Below are 14,402 nucleotides of genomic sequence, written 5' to 3'. Positions count from 1 at the left end.
CACCATGCAGAATCGAAACTTAAAACAAAGAAAGGCAAACTGAAACACACGGGAAGCCCCTCATTTTATCACAACACAGGACCCCAACATTTCGCGAAGGGACCTTCCTTTCCAGGCTACTGGGGCAATGCGTATCCTTTCTCACAAGGGGAGGGGGCACCATTTATAAGTACCTGCTGGTTGCCCCAGCGGGCTTCTAAACACCTTCGATATATGCAAGCATAAACTAACAGAAGTGGGGTGACCACCTGAAGACGCATACGGGCGATTTGACCAGGATCCCGCGCGCTTATCGAACGGGAAAGCCATTAGAGGAATCATGACAGCTAAGCGCCTTAAAGCGGCGGCGCTTTATGAAATACAACGCTTCTTCACGGTCTGGATCTAAATGACAAAAGGAAGTGGGCAGCCCTGTCATATCGCAAACTCATCATGAAGCGACGGCATCATACAGAGTACATACATGAACATTCTGCAACATATTAACCATAAAAACAAACGTCATATAACTTTTCAGAAACAACCGACGAAATATCACTATTCACCCAAATGCCGTGGGGGGGGGGGGGGCAGCATTAATTCATCGCCCACAGCAACAAGTCCCTTTCTTCCTCCCCAAAAAAGCAGGACTCTCGGGTTGTCCCAGTCATAGCGGGAGCTGTGCATCCTGGCCCGGATTTAACAAGTGCATTCTGGAACTTGTAGTGTTCTATATTACATAAAGTGCGCACTAGGAATCACGTAAAGCAAAGAACACCTAAGGAACGGGCGACTTACTCCAGTCCACCACGGGACAGATTACAAATTCACCTAAAGAGCAAAGGGCATTAAAGTTATACCCATCCCCACCCACCAAACGAATAAAAAAAAAAAGTACCCCTAGTTGTCAGGTGGCCCCGTCGGGTAATGGGCTATCAAAGTTACTACGAAGGAGGACTGGTCGGGGGTGTGGTAGGTGTGTGAAAAAGGGGCCCCCTATAATTGGTAGGTTGTAGGGTCGCTTACCTTTCTCCTGCAGGGGGCTGTTCACCTCCTCTCTGCTGACCTGGGTGATGACAGACTGCCCAGCCATTACCCACCGAGGCTCCTGCCCTTCTCGTTTTTAAGCGGCCCCTTTCGTGCCTGGGCCCCTCCGGTCGCCGTTTTTGAATCTCTGGTTTTGCTTAAGGGTAGGGAGAAATGGGGGTGCACAACGAGGGGAAAAGAAGGGAAAGGGGGAAAAGAAAAAGGGGGGAAAGAAAAAAAAAACAAAAAAGGGAGAAGGACTGAAGAAACTTTGTTACAACATGGAGTTTCCTCTCTTCATAATTTCTGATACAAACATGGAAGCCAGGGGCGGTTTCGAGGGACCCGTTAAAGAGGCGATGCCTGGCATGTCCTTGTGGGGCCCAGAGCTGGCGTCGTAGTGTTTTGGTGAACGTCTGTGTGCCCGTTTGTCGTTATGCACGCAAACTATTCAGATCATTACTCTGGAGTTGCATTTTAGCTGTTGTCCAGCTTTGTTTTAAATGCAGGCTCGTGGGATTAGCGAGCAGAACTCCCCTTTTTGGTACATCGTTTTTATTCAACAACATAATATGCCTCATGGGATTTGTAGTTCTGCTTCAAGCGAACCAACTGGATTAAAATTCCCAGTGTTCTGCAGAAGGTCGGAAACACTGGAATGGTATACATCACCCGTTGGCAAAGAGTTGCTGTACGTCTTTCGCTCTCCCCTCTCCCTCGGCTCCACCGGTGTGTAGCTGCTTTACAACTTTCACTCTCTCTGACCTCAGATACCTCTAGTCTAGCACTCTTCATACTCCCCTCCCTCGCCCCCTCCAGTCTCTTCATTTATTTATTTTATTTATTTAATGCGTTTTTTATATAGCGCGGACTTTACCCGAAGGTGTCAGAGCGCTATATAAAACAGAACAGTATACATGAGGAGAAAAATTACAAGTGAGCATGTTACAAAAGCAAACGTTACGTTACATGAGGCAAAAGTGACAATTGTGCAAGTATCAGGAGCAAACAGAATACAAGAGGTACAAACGATACGTTACAAAAGGAAAAAGTGACGTGTGCAGGTTACAAAAGCATACAAAGTACAAGTAGAGGTAAAAAAACTGCAATAAATGGCGGACACTCAAAACACAAAAACAAACGTTACGTTACATGAGGCAATGGTGGCAATTGTGCATGTATCAAAAGCATTAATAAAATACAAGAGGTAGCAAACGATACGTTACAAAAGGAAAGGTGACGTGTGCATGTTACATAAGTACAAAGTACAAGTAGAGGTATAATACTGCACTAAATGGCAGACACTCAAAACATAAGAACACACTGGGAAGGCACTTCTATAGGCATGGAGAACAGAATTTCCTATAATGGAAGGACTTCCTTAGAAAATAGAGGGCGTGAATTAAATTTGGAAGTGTCTTTGAAGGAGGAGAACTTTGAGGTCAGTTTTGAAGGCCTGGGAAGAGGTGGTGGTCCGGAGCTGAGGCGGAAGTGAGTTCCAGATTCTCACCGCGTTGCCTGAAAAGGATTGGGCCATCGATCTTTCCTTCTTGAAAGTGGGAGGTTTAAGCAATACATTTTCTGCATTACGTGAAGGTATAGCGCCTCCAGAGAGTTTCAGTTTATTCGCTAGGTAGCGAGGGGCGGAGGAGTGTAAGGCTTTGTGGGTGATACAGGCAGTCTTGTAGATAGATCTTGCCTCGATGGGAAGCCAACGGAGGGTGAATAAAATAGGTGTGATGTGGTCGCTTCTTTTGGCCCCATATATGAAACGAGCTGATGAATGGAGAACAGACTTCATGGGGGACAGGTGGGATTTGGGGAGGCCAGTAAGAAGAGAATTGCAGTACTCCAGTCTGGAGAGAACCAGCGATTGGACAAGGGTTTTAAGGTCTTGCTCCAGGAAGAAGCGACGAATCCCCCAAAGAAGGCGTAGTTGGTATCGAGCAGACTTTGCAATGGAATCGATGTGGGAGAGTAGATTGAGTTTTTTGTCGAGTATGACACCAAGGGATTTTGCGCTGTCGACAATGATGGGTTTATTGTTAAGTAGTTTCATCTGATCTATCCATGATTTAACTGGGGGAGGAGAAGGTGAGGAGGAGAGGAGAGGAGGAGGAATTCAGTTTTGGAGGGATTCAGAATCAGTTGATGAGTTAACATCCAGTTTTGGATGGAGTCGAGAGTAGAGCTTAGGATGGAGAGATCGTGTGTGGAGGCCACCTTAAGGTAGATTTGAGTGTTGTCCGCATAGAGATGATAGTGGGTCCCGGATTTACTAAGGAGATTTCCCAAAGGTTCTAAATAGAGATTGAACAATGTCGGTGCAAGTATAGAGCCTTGAGGAACACCTTGACCGACCGCCAAAGGAGATGAAAGACTGTTCGCTATTTTGATCATTTGGGATCTATCAGAGAGGAAGGAAGCAAACCATTTAAGCACAGTGCCCTCCATGCCCATTCTCTGTTGAAGTGTGTTAAGGAGATTGTTGTGATTGACAGTGTCAAAGGCTGCAGAAAGGTCAAGGAGGATTATAAGACAAGACTCTCCCAAATTGAGTATCCACAGCGCGTCATCAATCACTAGCAGCAGGGCTGTTTCAGTGCTGCAGTTTTGAATGAAGCCGGACTGGAAATTGTCAAGAAGATCATTGTCCTTGATATGGCGAGAGAGTTGTTTCGCTACACATTTTTCTGTCATTTTCGCAAGAAAAGGTAGGTTAGTGATGGGGCGGTAGTTGTTGAGGTCGTTGGCATCAGCGGTGGGTTTTTTAAACAGAGGGGTGACCTGCCCAGATTTGAAGGAAACAGGAAGGGAGCCTTGACTGAGGGAGAGGTTGACCAGAGTGGTCCAATTGGAAAGAGAATGGGTATAGAAGTCAATGGCAATGGCACTCGGGATGGGGTCAAGAGAATGGTTAGAGGGCTTTGTATCGAGGATGCATTTAAGGAGGGCATCATCAGAGATGGGGTCAAAGTTCTGCCAAATGGCTAAGGATTTGCGCTCCTCTGGAAGGGTAGGATGAATGACCTGATCTACAAGTGATTTCACTTTTTCGTCAAAGAATATAGCGAATTCCGCTGCTTTCTTTGTAGAATCCTCCAACTTGGAGGTTGGGGGAGAGCAGTTTGGGTCCTTGAAGAGGTCGAATAGTTTTTTTGGTCTATTTTTGGCTAAGTCGAGGAGGGATTTGAAGTGCGATGCTTTTCCAAGGAAGATGTGCTTGTGGTACTTGGATCTTGCTGAACGAAGCGTGGCCAAATTTTCGGTGGAGGGCGCTTGTCTCCATTGTTTCTCAAGGACTCTTAGGTACTTCCTTTCTTCATAGAGGGATTTATTGAACCAAGGTGCTGAGGGAGTCAGCCTTTTCTTTTTGCTTTGGAGAGGAGCGACATTATTGATTTCAACTGCAAGGACTGTGAGGCATTGGGAGGTGAGTTTGTTAACATCTAGGTCCGGGTCTAGCCTTGGAAGTGATAGCAAGGCAGAATCACAGAGGGTACTGAGGTCAATATTTTTAGTGTCACGGAACCAGGAAGTAGCCCTCTTAGGTTGGCCGAGAGTTATAGAGTGTGATAGGTGAAGAGAGAATGGGATGAGGAGGTGGTCAGACCAGTCTACATGAATATGGGTAGCGATAGTCAGCAAGCCTGCTTTAGAAATAACAAGGTCCAGGATTGAGCCCTTAGAGTGTGTTGCTTCTGTGCAGTGTTGGATAAGATCGTTTGCAGAGAGGAAGGTGGCCAGCAAATTCTCAGAGGTGTCTTGAGGCGAGCCCCAGTGGACATTGAAGTCACCCACGAAGATCTGATTGTCACTTTGCGAGTTTGGTCGCTGATGCAGTCCGTGAGTTCCTCCATAAACGAAGGGCTGCTACCAGGTGGTGATAAATAGAATGGAATCTGAGAGGTGAGCGGTGGTGCAATTGAAGCTCAAGACATAGGCATTCAAAAGTGTGGAAGGAGCTGTTAGGAAAAGCCTTAAGTTGAAGGGTGTTTCTAAAGATGACTGCAACACCTCCCCCAACTTTGTCAATTCTGTCATTTCTAAGTATAGAATAGCCTGTGGGTACTAGGAGATCAAACATAGAGTGAGAGGTATCGTTGAACCAGGTCTCTGTGAGGAAGAGCATGTCAATATTGTGCAGGATGATGGTATCGGAGCTTTCAAGATTGTGTTTTATTGCAGATCTGCAGTTGTGGAGCATACAGCGCAGCTCTGTCGTGACTGTTTTGGTGACGGGGGCACTTGGGCTATGAGGGGTGATGTGGATATTGTACTTATACCAGGGTGCTCGGGAGGGTTTAGGTGGATGAGTGGTTCTGACAGAGGAGATGGTCGGAATAGTGTAGATAGTAGGGTTACTTGGAAGTGAAAGTGGAAGAAGGGTGGCGTTCGAGGGCTTGTGTGAGTTTGCAGACGACAGGTTTTGCTTGGCTATTATGGGGTGTGGGGGCGAGGTGCATCTCGTGGGACGGTGAGAGTTTCCCAAAGGAATTGAGGTGTATGGAAAAGTCGAAATCTTGGAGCTTAAAACTGAAATGGTAGCTTCAAGTTGGGAGATGGAGGTGATTAGAGAGCCTAGCTTATTTTCCAGAGAGAGTAAGGCAGAGCACGGCATGTTGGGTGGCTCGATGGAAACAGAAGGGGGTGCACTTGGCGGTGGAAGGCAGGGAGAGGTGGGGGAACGGGAGGGGAGTAGGGGTACAGGGTTCAAAGGTGGGGAAAGGTGGTGGATGAGAGCAGGCGTTGGTGCACCAGAGGTGGAAGGAGAGTTGTCTTTGTTGGCGTTGCAAGAAGGATAGGAATTAAGGACATAGGGCCAGATGTAGGTAAATTCAATTTAGCGAGTCCTTAATAGCGAATTTTACCGATTCGCTATTAAGGACTCGCTAAATTGAATGTAGGTGGGAATCGCTAAAATATTAGCGATTCCTTAATATTCCTTAATAACGAATCGCAAATTGAGATTCGTTAATAAGGAATATTAAGGAATCGCTAATATTTTAGCCAATCGCTACCACAACTAGGCAGGACAATCTCGCTTTTCTCCATGACATACGCATGCCCACCTTAGCTCCAAAACACTAGTGGCTCTGGAAGAAGATATCACGCCGGCGGAAATCACACAGGCAATTAGAGCACTGCACACGGGAAAGGCGGTAGGACCCAACGGGATTCCGGTGGAATTCTACAAGTTAGCGTCGCCCCAGCTGGTGCCACATTTGTTGGCCATGTACGTAGATAGCTTAGAAAAGGGGATTTTACCCAGAGACCAGCGTCTTGCCACTATAGTGGCAATAAATAAGCCGGGCAAACCAGCACAGAAGTGTACCTCCTATAGACCAATATCCTTGATTAACGCAGAAGCCAAAATTCTCGCAAAGCTGCTGGCTACAAGACTGCAACCTCATCTATCCGCAGTGATCCATCCGGATCAGACTGGATTTATGCCCAACCGCAATACCGCTCTCAATTTAAGAAGGTTACATGGGGTGATGGAGCACAGATCGACCATAGCAGAAGACGCAGTGATATTATCGTTGGGTGCACGAATGGCATTCGATTTAGTTGAGTGGCCCTTTCTGTTCGCAGTCCTTGAACATCTGGGTTTCGGGCCCAAGTTTTGTGCCTGGATCCAATTGCTATATACTCTGCCAATGTGACATGTGGCGGTGAATGGCCATGTGTCAACTACATTTCCACTGGGGAGAGGGACACGACAGGGCTGTCCATTGTCGCCGCTCCTGTTTGCGCTCGTGCTCGAGCCTCTGGCTGCATGGATCAGACAGGACCCAGTGATACGTGGACTACGCTGGGCACTCGACTGGGAAGACCGTATATCGCTATATGCGGACGACATATTACTGTACTTAACGTCCCTGGCGCGTTCCATTAACTGCCTCTTAGACATATGTGCGTCATATGGACGGGTGCCGGGATACACCATTAACTGGGAGAAGTCGCTTCTTTATATTTTACAGGGATGCCCGCCGCGGCTTCCGCGGGGGTGTGCAGTGAAGGTGGCCACTGATGGTCTTAAGTACCTGGGGATATTCATAACGCATGACCACGTGCAATTTATTGCGCAGAACTTGACACAGCCCTTGATCAGATTCAAAAGAGATGTTAGGCATTGGCGCACGCTACCACTGACATTACTAGAAAGGGCTGCCCTTTTTAAAATGATGGCACTCCCTAGATTTCTCTATGCACTGCAGAATACTCCGTTCCCGGTCCCCTTGAAGTACTTTACAGCGATAAGTGCAGAAGTGTCGACATTGCTTTGGGATGGGAAAACTACTCGTATAGCTATGAAAAAACTCACTAGAAGCTGGTATGATGGGGGAATCGCCCTCCCCGATATAAGAGCATACTATTGGGCTGCCCAGCTGGTGGCAATTAACCAATGGCTCCACACCCCTCAAACAGACCCTGCATACCGAATGGATAGGCACTTGTTAGCCCCGTCAGGGATCATGGGGGCACTATACAACAAGGGGAAAAGGCACAACCTTGCAGGCCCAACGGCACATGCGTTACACATTTGGTTTGAAGCACAGAGAGCACTGGGATGGGAAGGAGTAGTTACACAAGCTATGCCTTTATGGGATACAAAGAGATTGGGTATGCTGCGCAACACTAAGGGATTTCACAACTGGGACTTAATAGGGATATCCAGAGTCAGAGATCTATGGAAGAAGGGGGCAGTAGTCACATTTGCACATCTACAGGCCACCTACGGGTTAGCACAGACAGAATTATTCCGCAACATGCAGGTTAGACGCGCAGTACAGTCCAAGCTGCCACCAGAAATGAGGCTCGAGGAGTCCTCCCCGCTAGAGGATAGGCTTTTCACAGATCATCTCCAAAAAAATGCAATTTCACAAACTTATCGTAAAATAGTCAATAATCGTTCAGATCCCACGACAGCACTGAAGGCCAAACGGGAACTAGAGATGGGAGACATTGACGAGGCAGACTGGCGGGAGGCACTGGTGTCCCCTAGAGAGGCTGCAATATCATCGAGGCTTAGATTAGTGCAATTAAAAATCCTACACCGCACATACTATACTAGGACACTGTTGCATACACTGCACCGGGCTGCCACGCCGCTTTGCCTCAGGAACTGTGGAGACGCAGGGACATATTACCACACCATATGGCTTTGCCCGGAGATAGCGCGCTATTGGAAAGCGGTGATGCGTACGCTCTCCCAAGTCACAAGTATCACAATTCTCCCAGACCCGAGATGCTGTCTCCTCCACATCTGGGAACCTACGGACCTCAACACTATTGCTCAGGACTGGGTTACTCTAGGTATGACAGTGGCAAAACGGAATATTGCACAACAGTGTGGGTCCAGACTTAGCCCTACTCTTAATAAATGGTGCAAAGATATGGATATGGCGATGATGGCGGAAAAGTCTGTATATATACATCGAGGATGCCCAAAAAATGGACAAAGGTTTGGGGGAGTTGGAATACGTATCGGGGGAATATTTGTGAGCCCCCCACATCGGATGAGTCTGAGTCAGACTGTAGTGAATAAACACACTGTAATATATGGCCCTTTAAAGGCGCACCCTGAGGGCTCACTGGATTTCGCTGGTCTGGGGAGACACTCACCGATTTGTAATGTGATAGCAGTACTCTGTGTACAATATCGTTTCTCTGTATGTACACCTTGTGTGATATACTGTCAATGTGGCACCGACCGAAATGTTAATAAAAATTGTTTAAAAAAAAACTAGGGGTACACTTGCTCAGTGCACGCTGAAAGGCAGTTTTTAAAACGTAAAGCAAACGTCCTGCCTTGAATGCTACAATGCTTGTGTGCTAAAGGCGGGAGACGTGAGCGATGGATTTGAATTGCAACCTTACCTGTCTCTGATACTCCACCTCAGCCCTACTTAGAAGTGTGGATCATTCCTGCCCACCTTGGGGCAGATTTACAAGAAAGTGACGCATCTTTAGAGATACGTCACTTTCCCTGCGCCACCCTGAGAAATCCTTGCACTACTATGGATGTGCCGTATTTACAATACGGCGCACCATGGTGCAAGCATTGACAGATGCGCCAAAAATTCTGACGCATCTGCTGGCGCAAAAGTCACGCATTACTGGAGTCGTATCACAAGCAAGACGCAACTCCAGCAATGCATGTTGAGGACTATCCTCATTGTGCTGCATCACTCCTTAGGCCTGCTTCAAGCAGGCTTAAGGTTTTGACGCAGTGGCGTCCTAGAAGTGGCGCAGTGAAATCTTGTAGATTTCACTGCTCACTTTTACGAGGATTTCCTGGGTGGGAATGCCCACCCTGCAAACATTATACCTGACACAAGTATGATGTGATGTAGGGCTTTACAACACGTCTCATCTCCCCAGATGCGTCACGTTGTAAATGGGCCGCATTTTTACACTGCCATTGCGTCTCAAAAATTGACGAAACAAGACGCAAAAATGACGCCAGTGGCTTGTAAATCTGCCCCTTTGCCTTTCTGACAGCAGGGGGCAGCAGAAAATACATGAGCCTCTCAGCACATTGTGATTGTAGTCAGGGCTTTAAGTGGGCCGGGCCTCACCGGTGCTGAGCACCGGCAGTTGTTTAAAGGAGGCCTCGAAACGGGACTCTATGGGGCTCTGTTTTGTGCCCTGGCACAGGCCGTCCATTTTTTCCCGGTCTGCAGTGACAGCAGGCTCATCGGTGTGCGCTGCTCACACTGCTCACTTCTCACTACTGTTGGTTACGGCATGACGTCATGCCAGGTGAGCGTTGTAGGGGAAGGGAAATCCTTTGAAGAGTCATTTTCTCTCTGGATTTCCCTTCTCTTTTTGAAACTCGGGAGCAGCAACATTGTCGTGGTGTCACCAGGGCTTTAAGTGGAAGCTTTTTCAATATTATATACAAGCCATAGTTGCTGCTTATTTATCTTATGCAACTAACAACCATTGACAAAGCCAATAGTCCTGACTTGTTGTAGGTATGATGTTACTTGTTGTATCAGATATCTGGATGCAATGACAGAAAGAGCAAAATCCAAGTCGGGCAGCACACTATGCTGAGCACAGATTTTTAGCTTACATGTTTTTAAGCCACGCCCTTAATTAATTGGCCACGCCCCTTTGAGAGACTCCTCAGTTTTTTCATCCCACTTAAGGCCCTGATTGTATTTGCATTTATATAGCGCTTCCTACAAAGCCTCGAAGAGCTTTCAGCCACAAACCAACCTGAAGCCTTGGTCCAATCCTTGGGCACTTATCACAAATTATTGGTGGAGCCCTTTGTAACCTGACAAAATGAAAATACTGGGGCGCTTGGCGCTGCGCAACGCAGGTGCAAGTGAAAGCCTGAGTGAGCAGGGTTTTATGTGAGGTGAAAAAACTGGGGAAGGGTGGAGCAGTGAGGGGGGCATGTCTCTCACAGGAGCGTGGCCTGTAAGTAAGGGCGTGGCTTAAAACATGTAAGCTAAATATTTGTGCTTCTGCTGCTCAACTGGTATTTCGCTGCTTCTGGCATTGCATCTAGATATATAATCCAACAATTAACACTACATTATACTTCCAACAAGCCAGGACTATTGGCTTTGTCAATGGTTGTTAGTTGCACAATATAAATAAGCAACAACTATGGCTTCGTTGCATATAAATTCAAAAGGCTTCAGTTACCCCACAATGAGACTGTGCAAGAATTATAACGAGCCTCTTTGAAGTTACACCACAGGCAGTGAAGGGTGGGACTGCTGCAGAGTTAAGGTTTCTTTTCCACCCAGGGATTGAGGGCAAAAACAGAGAGCCTGATAGGGACCGGTCTCAGCACATACTTATTAGAACTGCTGGTGCTGAGCACCGGCAGGACCTGGCACACTTAAAGCCCTGAGCTTGAGTGATTGTCTACTCTGGTGGGGCATATTCGTACAGGCGAGAGATGGTGCGATTGTCTTGTGTGAGGGATCTGATATGTTCCAAGAGGCATGGATGGGATTATTGTGTCCTGTTATGTGATAGGCTTGTACCAGTGAGGGCTCAAGTGACTGCTTCTAAGTGATGTGATGCATTCCTGCAGGTGGGAGCTGGAGTGATAGTCTGTAAGAAAGTGGCTCTGTATATACTGTTCCCAAATAGGTACAGTGTGCACAGAGTCCACAGTCCCCAGAGGTTTGGCAGAGGCTAAAGTTAGATATAACCCTACTCTCTAAAGTAGTAGCTTGGTCGAGCAGTAAGGCAGTATCAGAGGACAGTGTAAAGCATTTGTTGTACACACTCAGTCAGCAAATGGTCTCACACACTCAAGAACTGAACTCTAGGCCAATGGTTTTGTATAAAAATATATAGTTGTTTTATTTTAGGACCAACAATAGGTATCAAAATATACTTTCTTAGAATGAGATGCTTTAGATAAATACTTTTAATAGGCAATAGACTTTTGAATGCAATAGATACAGTTGTTGCAATAGGCAACACAATTTCAAACACAATTATACATTGAGCTCAATGGGAATTTCGAGTTAAATGCAATTGATTACTTTTTGGATTACTTTGGATCCTGGATCCAGCACTGGGGCATCTCCTGTAAACAGTTGAAAGAATGTGTTTTTGTTATACAGGCGATTTTAATGAATATTTGTAAGTTTGCAAAATCAACACTTAGAAACATTTCTGGCAAAAACCAGGCAATGTTATCCTATAGAGGAAAATCAAGTTATAGGTAAGTACGGTTGTAATTACTTTTCAGGGTCAGCACTGGGCACCAAGATCCAGCACTGGGATCTCTCCTGATAACAGGTGAGTACATTCGTTTTCGTAATTCGGCTGATTTTAGATGAATATTTTAAAGTTTCAAAACTCGACACTTGGAAGAAGTTCCAAGTGAAACCAGTCAGTTGCCCTATGGAAGAAAAGTGAGTTATCGGCTTTTGGGTAAGTACTCGACTGGCAGAATTAAGGTTCTGGGCATAGACTCAGGGGTCTCCCAGGGTCAGGTAGGTACAGTTGTTACACCCTCAGCGGCATAGGGGCAGCCGGGTGCAGAGTGAGTTTGGCCCAATTTTATCCTATGGGAGGCAGTGGGCCTTTGGTTGGTGGCTGCTGGCTAGCAGGCCACGCGGCTGTGGGAGCTGGGCTCCTGGTCACTTGCTCAGGGCAAAAGGGAAAGTAGATTAGAGTAGAGGTTGCACTGCCAGGGGCACTCGGGCGGCTGGGTGCAGGGTGCTTTTTAGCCGTCGGGCGCTTAATGTATTTCAATGGAGAAGCTCGAGGACGAACAAAGGCTTCAAGCTCGGGGACGAAGATTCTTCAGGTGCGACCACCAATTTGAGAGGTAAGTTGGGTAGTTGGAGGATAGGTAGGCACCCAGGTGTTGGGCACATGGGGCCGCAGGGCGCCGGGTGCAGGGGTGCCTTTTGGCGTCGGGAAATCTTACCCCTGCTGGTCGCGGTTGAAGGGGTCCCTGGTTCTGAGGCTGCAGGCGTCATCAGGAGCGCCGAGGTGGGTCCTTGGGTGCTGGATTCGGGGTCACAGTCGCTGGGGGACGTCCTCGTGGTCTTTGTTCACTCCAGCACAGGCCAGGCTTGGCGGGTGCAGAGTGTGTAGGAGTCGCGGTTCCTGGCTGATGCCAGGTGCTTGTTACCTGCTTTGAGCAGTACCACTGATCGTGGGAGTGCCAGTTAGTTAGAGTCACAAGGCAGTCAGGTCCTCCGGGGTTTTCTAAGTTGCTGACCACTGGAGATGCCGGGGTTTAGCAGGAGCAGGTTCGAGGGTCGACAGGCCTGTGGGGCTGGGGCCAAATAAGTTGGTGTCTTCCTCTTGTTAGCAGCTGCACGGCAGGTCTTCTTGTTTCTTGATCTTCTTTCTTGCTTCGGAATCTGGATCTGAGAAGGAAGGTTCAGGGTGCCCCTAAATACTAAATTTAAGGGCGTTACAGGTAGGTGAAGGGCAGGGACCAATGGGCCCCATCCCTGGGGTGGGTACACCCCCTATCCTGCCACTCTCCTGTGGGAGGGGGCAGTAGCCTAGTCCTGATTGGGCAGGGCTCCCCATCTTCAAGATGGCGAGAACCCAGAGATGTGCTTCACCTCGCCTCCCCCACCTGACGGGTGGGGTTGGCAGAGGCTGGCACACCCCCTTTCCATCCTTGGGGTTTCCAGACAGTCTTCCCGCCAGAGTGGGGGTCAGAACCTGTAGGGGCCAGTTGCTGAGTACAGCAAGTGGGCTGGAGAAGCTCACAAAGGTGGCATGCCTTTGAAGCTTCCCCTGCCCATCCTGGGGAGGAGACCTAGCACCTCGCCCAGGATGTGCATTGTTGCAGACCAGGAGAGCAGATGACTCTCTACCCAGGGGTCCAGCAACATGTCTGCTGTGTGGTAGCCTAGGCAGCCCTTCAGACAAGACGTGCATTGTAGGTTAGGTTCAGGGGGCATCTCTAAGATGCCCTCTGTCGTGCATCGTACATTAAATCCCACACTGGCATCAGTGCGGGTTTAATGTGCTGAGAAGTTTGATACCAAACTTCTTAGTCTTCGGTGTTGCCATAATGATGCTGTGGAGTTCCTGTTGACGATCTCCCAGCACCATATACTCTTAATGGCAGCACTGCACTTACAGTGCTCAGGAATGGACCTGGGTACTTTAAGGGCACAGGGCTCATGCACCTGTAACCACACCACTGGCATAGGGCACCCAGCTAGAGGGGTGACTGAGGTATGCCAGGGCAGTGTGTGTTGTGGGCATGGCACACAGGGATGTGTGCCATGTCGACTCTCTGTTTTATTCTGCACCCAGACACTCAGCCTGCAAGGGCAGTGTGTGTGTGTCAGGGTACAGGGCCTCTAAGGGTGGCACAAAAAGTGCTGCAGCCCTTAAGACCTTCTCTGGTCACAAGGCCCTCAGTACCTAGTGTACCATTTACCAGGAGCTGACATGTGGCCAGAGATGCCAATTGGGTTTAGGCTTCAACACAGTTTTAGGGAAGGAACATAGGCCTTGGGTACCTGATTGGCAGGAGCCCAGGGCACACTCAGTCAAAGTACATCAGCAATACAGCAAAAAGTGGGGGCATACCATGCAAGAAAGATGGCACTTTCTCATATAGTCTCCTCTAAGTGACGCAATGTATTAATTCGGGGGGGTCTGGAGTGATTGTCTCCTCCAAGTGATACAATGGTTTCATACAGGTGGGTACTGGAGTGATTGTGATGGAGCAAGGATTCAAAGAAAAGAAACTTGCTCGAATCAACCGCCCGTTAACAAGTAAATAATAGAAACTTGAAAGAAAATTTAATATACACACGACATTCATACATGGGGAAAAGGCTTTCTGCTTGCTTAAATAACAACAAATAATTTGCTACGTAACTGAAATCCCGCATGAAATCGAAAATTGCTTTGCGCCTGTGCGA

General features: G+C 47.8%; 1 protein-coding gene across 1 annotated transcript in view; it reads right to left on the bottom strand.

Moving 5' to 3' along the window:
* The window catches only part of CTDSP1 (CTD small phosphatase 1), a 168,925-nt gene extending 167,554 nt beyond the window's left edge, over positions 1-1,371 (bottom strand). Inside the window, exon 1 of the mRNA XM_085650030.1 lies at positions 1,006-1,371. Within this exon, the coding sequence (XP_085506156.1) occupies positions 1,006-1,072 (67 nt within the window). The 5' untranslated portion in view covers positions 1,073-1,371. The remainder of the gene's footprint in view (positions 1-1,005) is intronic.
* Between the last annotated feature and the right edge of the window lie 13,031 nt (positions 1,372-14,402).

This window comes from Triturus cristatus, chromosome 3_2 (genome assembly GCF_964204655.1).
Source record: "Triturus cristatus chromosome 3_2, aTriCri1.1, whole genome shotgun sequence".
Taxonomy (NCBI): Eukaryota; Metazoa; Chordata; class Amphibia; order Caudata; family Salamandridae; genus Triturus; species Triturus cristatus.
The sequence above is the reverse complement of the archived record's forward strand: the minus strand, read 5'-3'. Positions and strand labels throughout refer to the sequence as shown.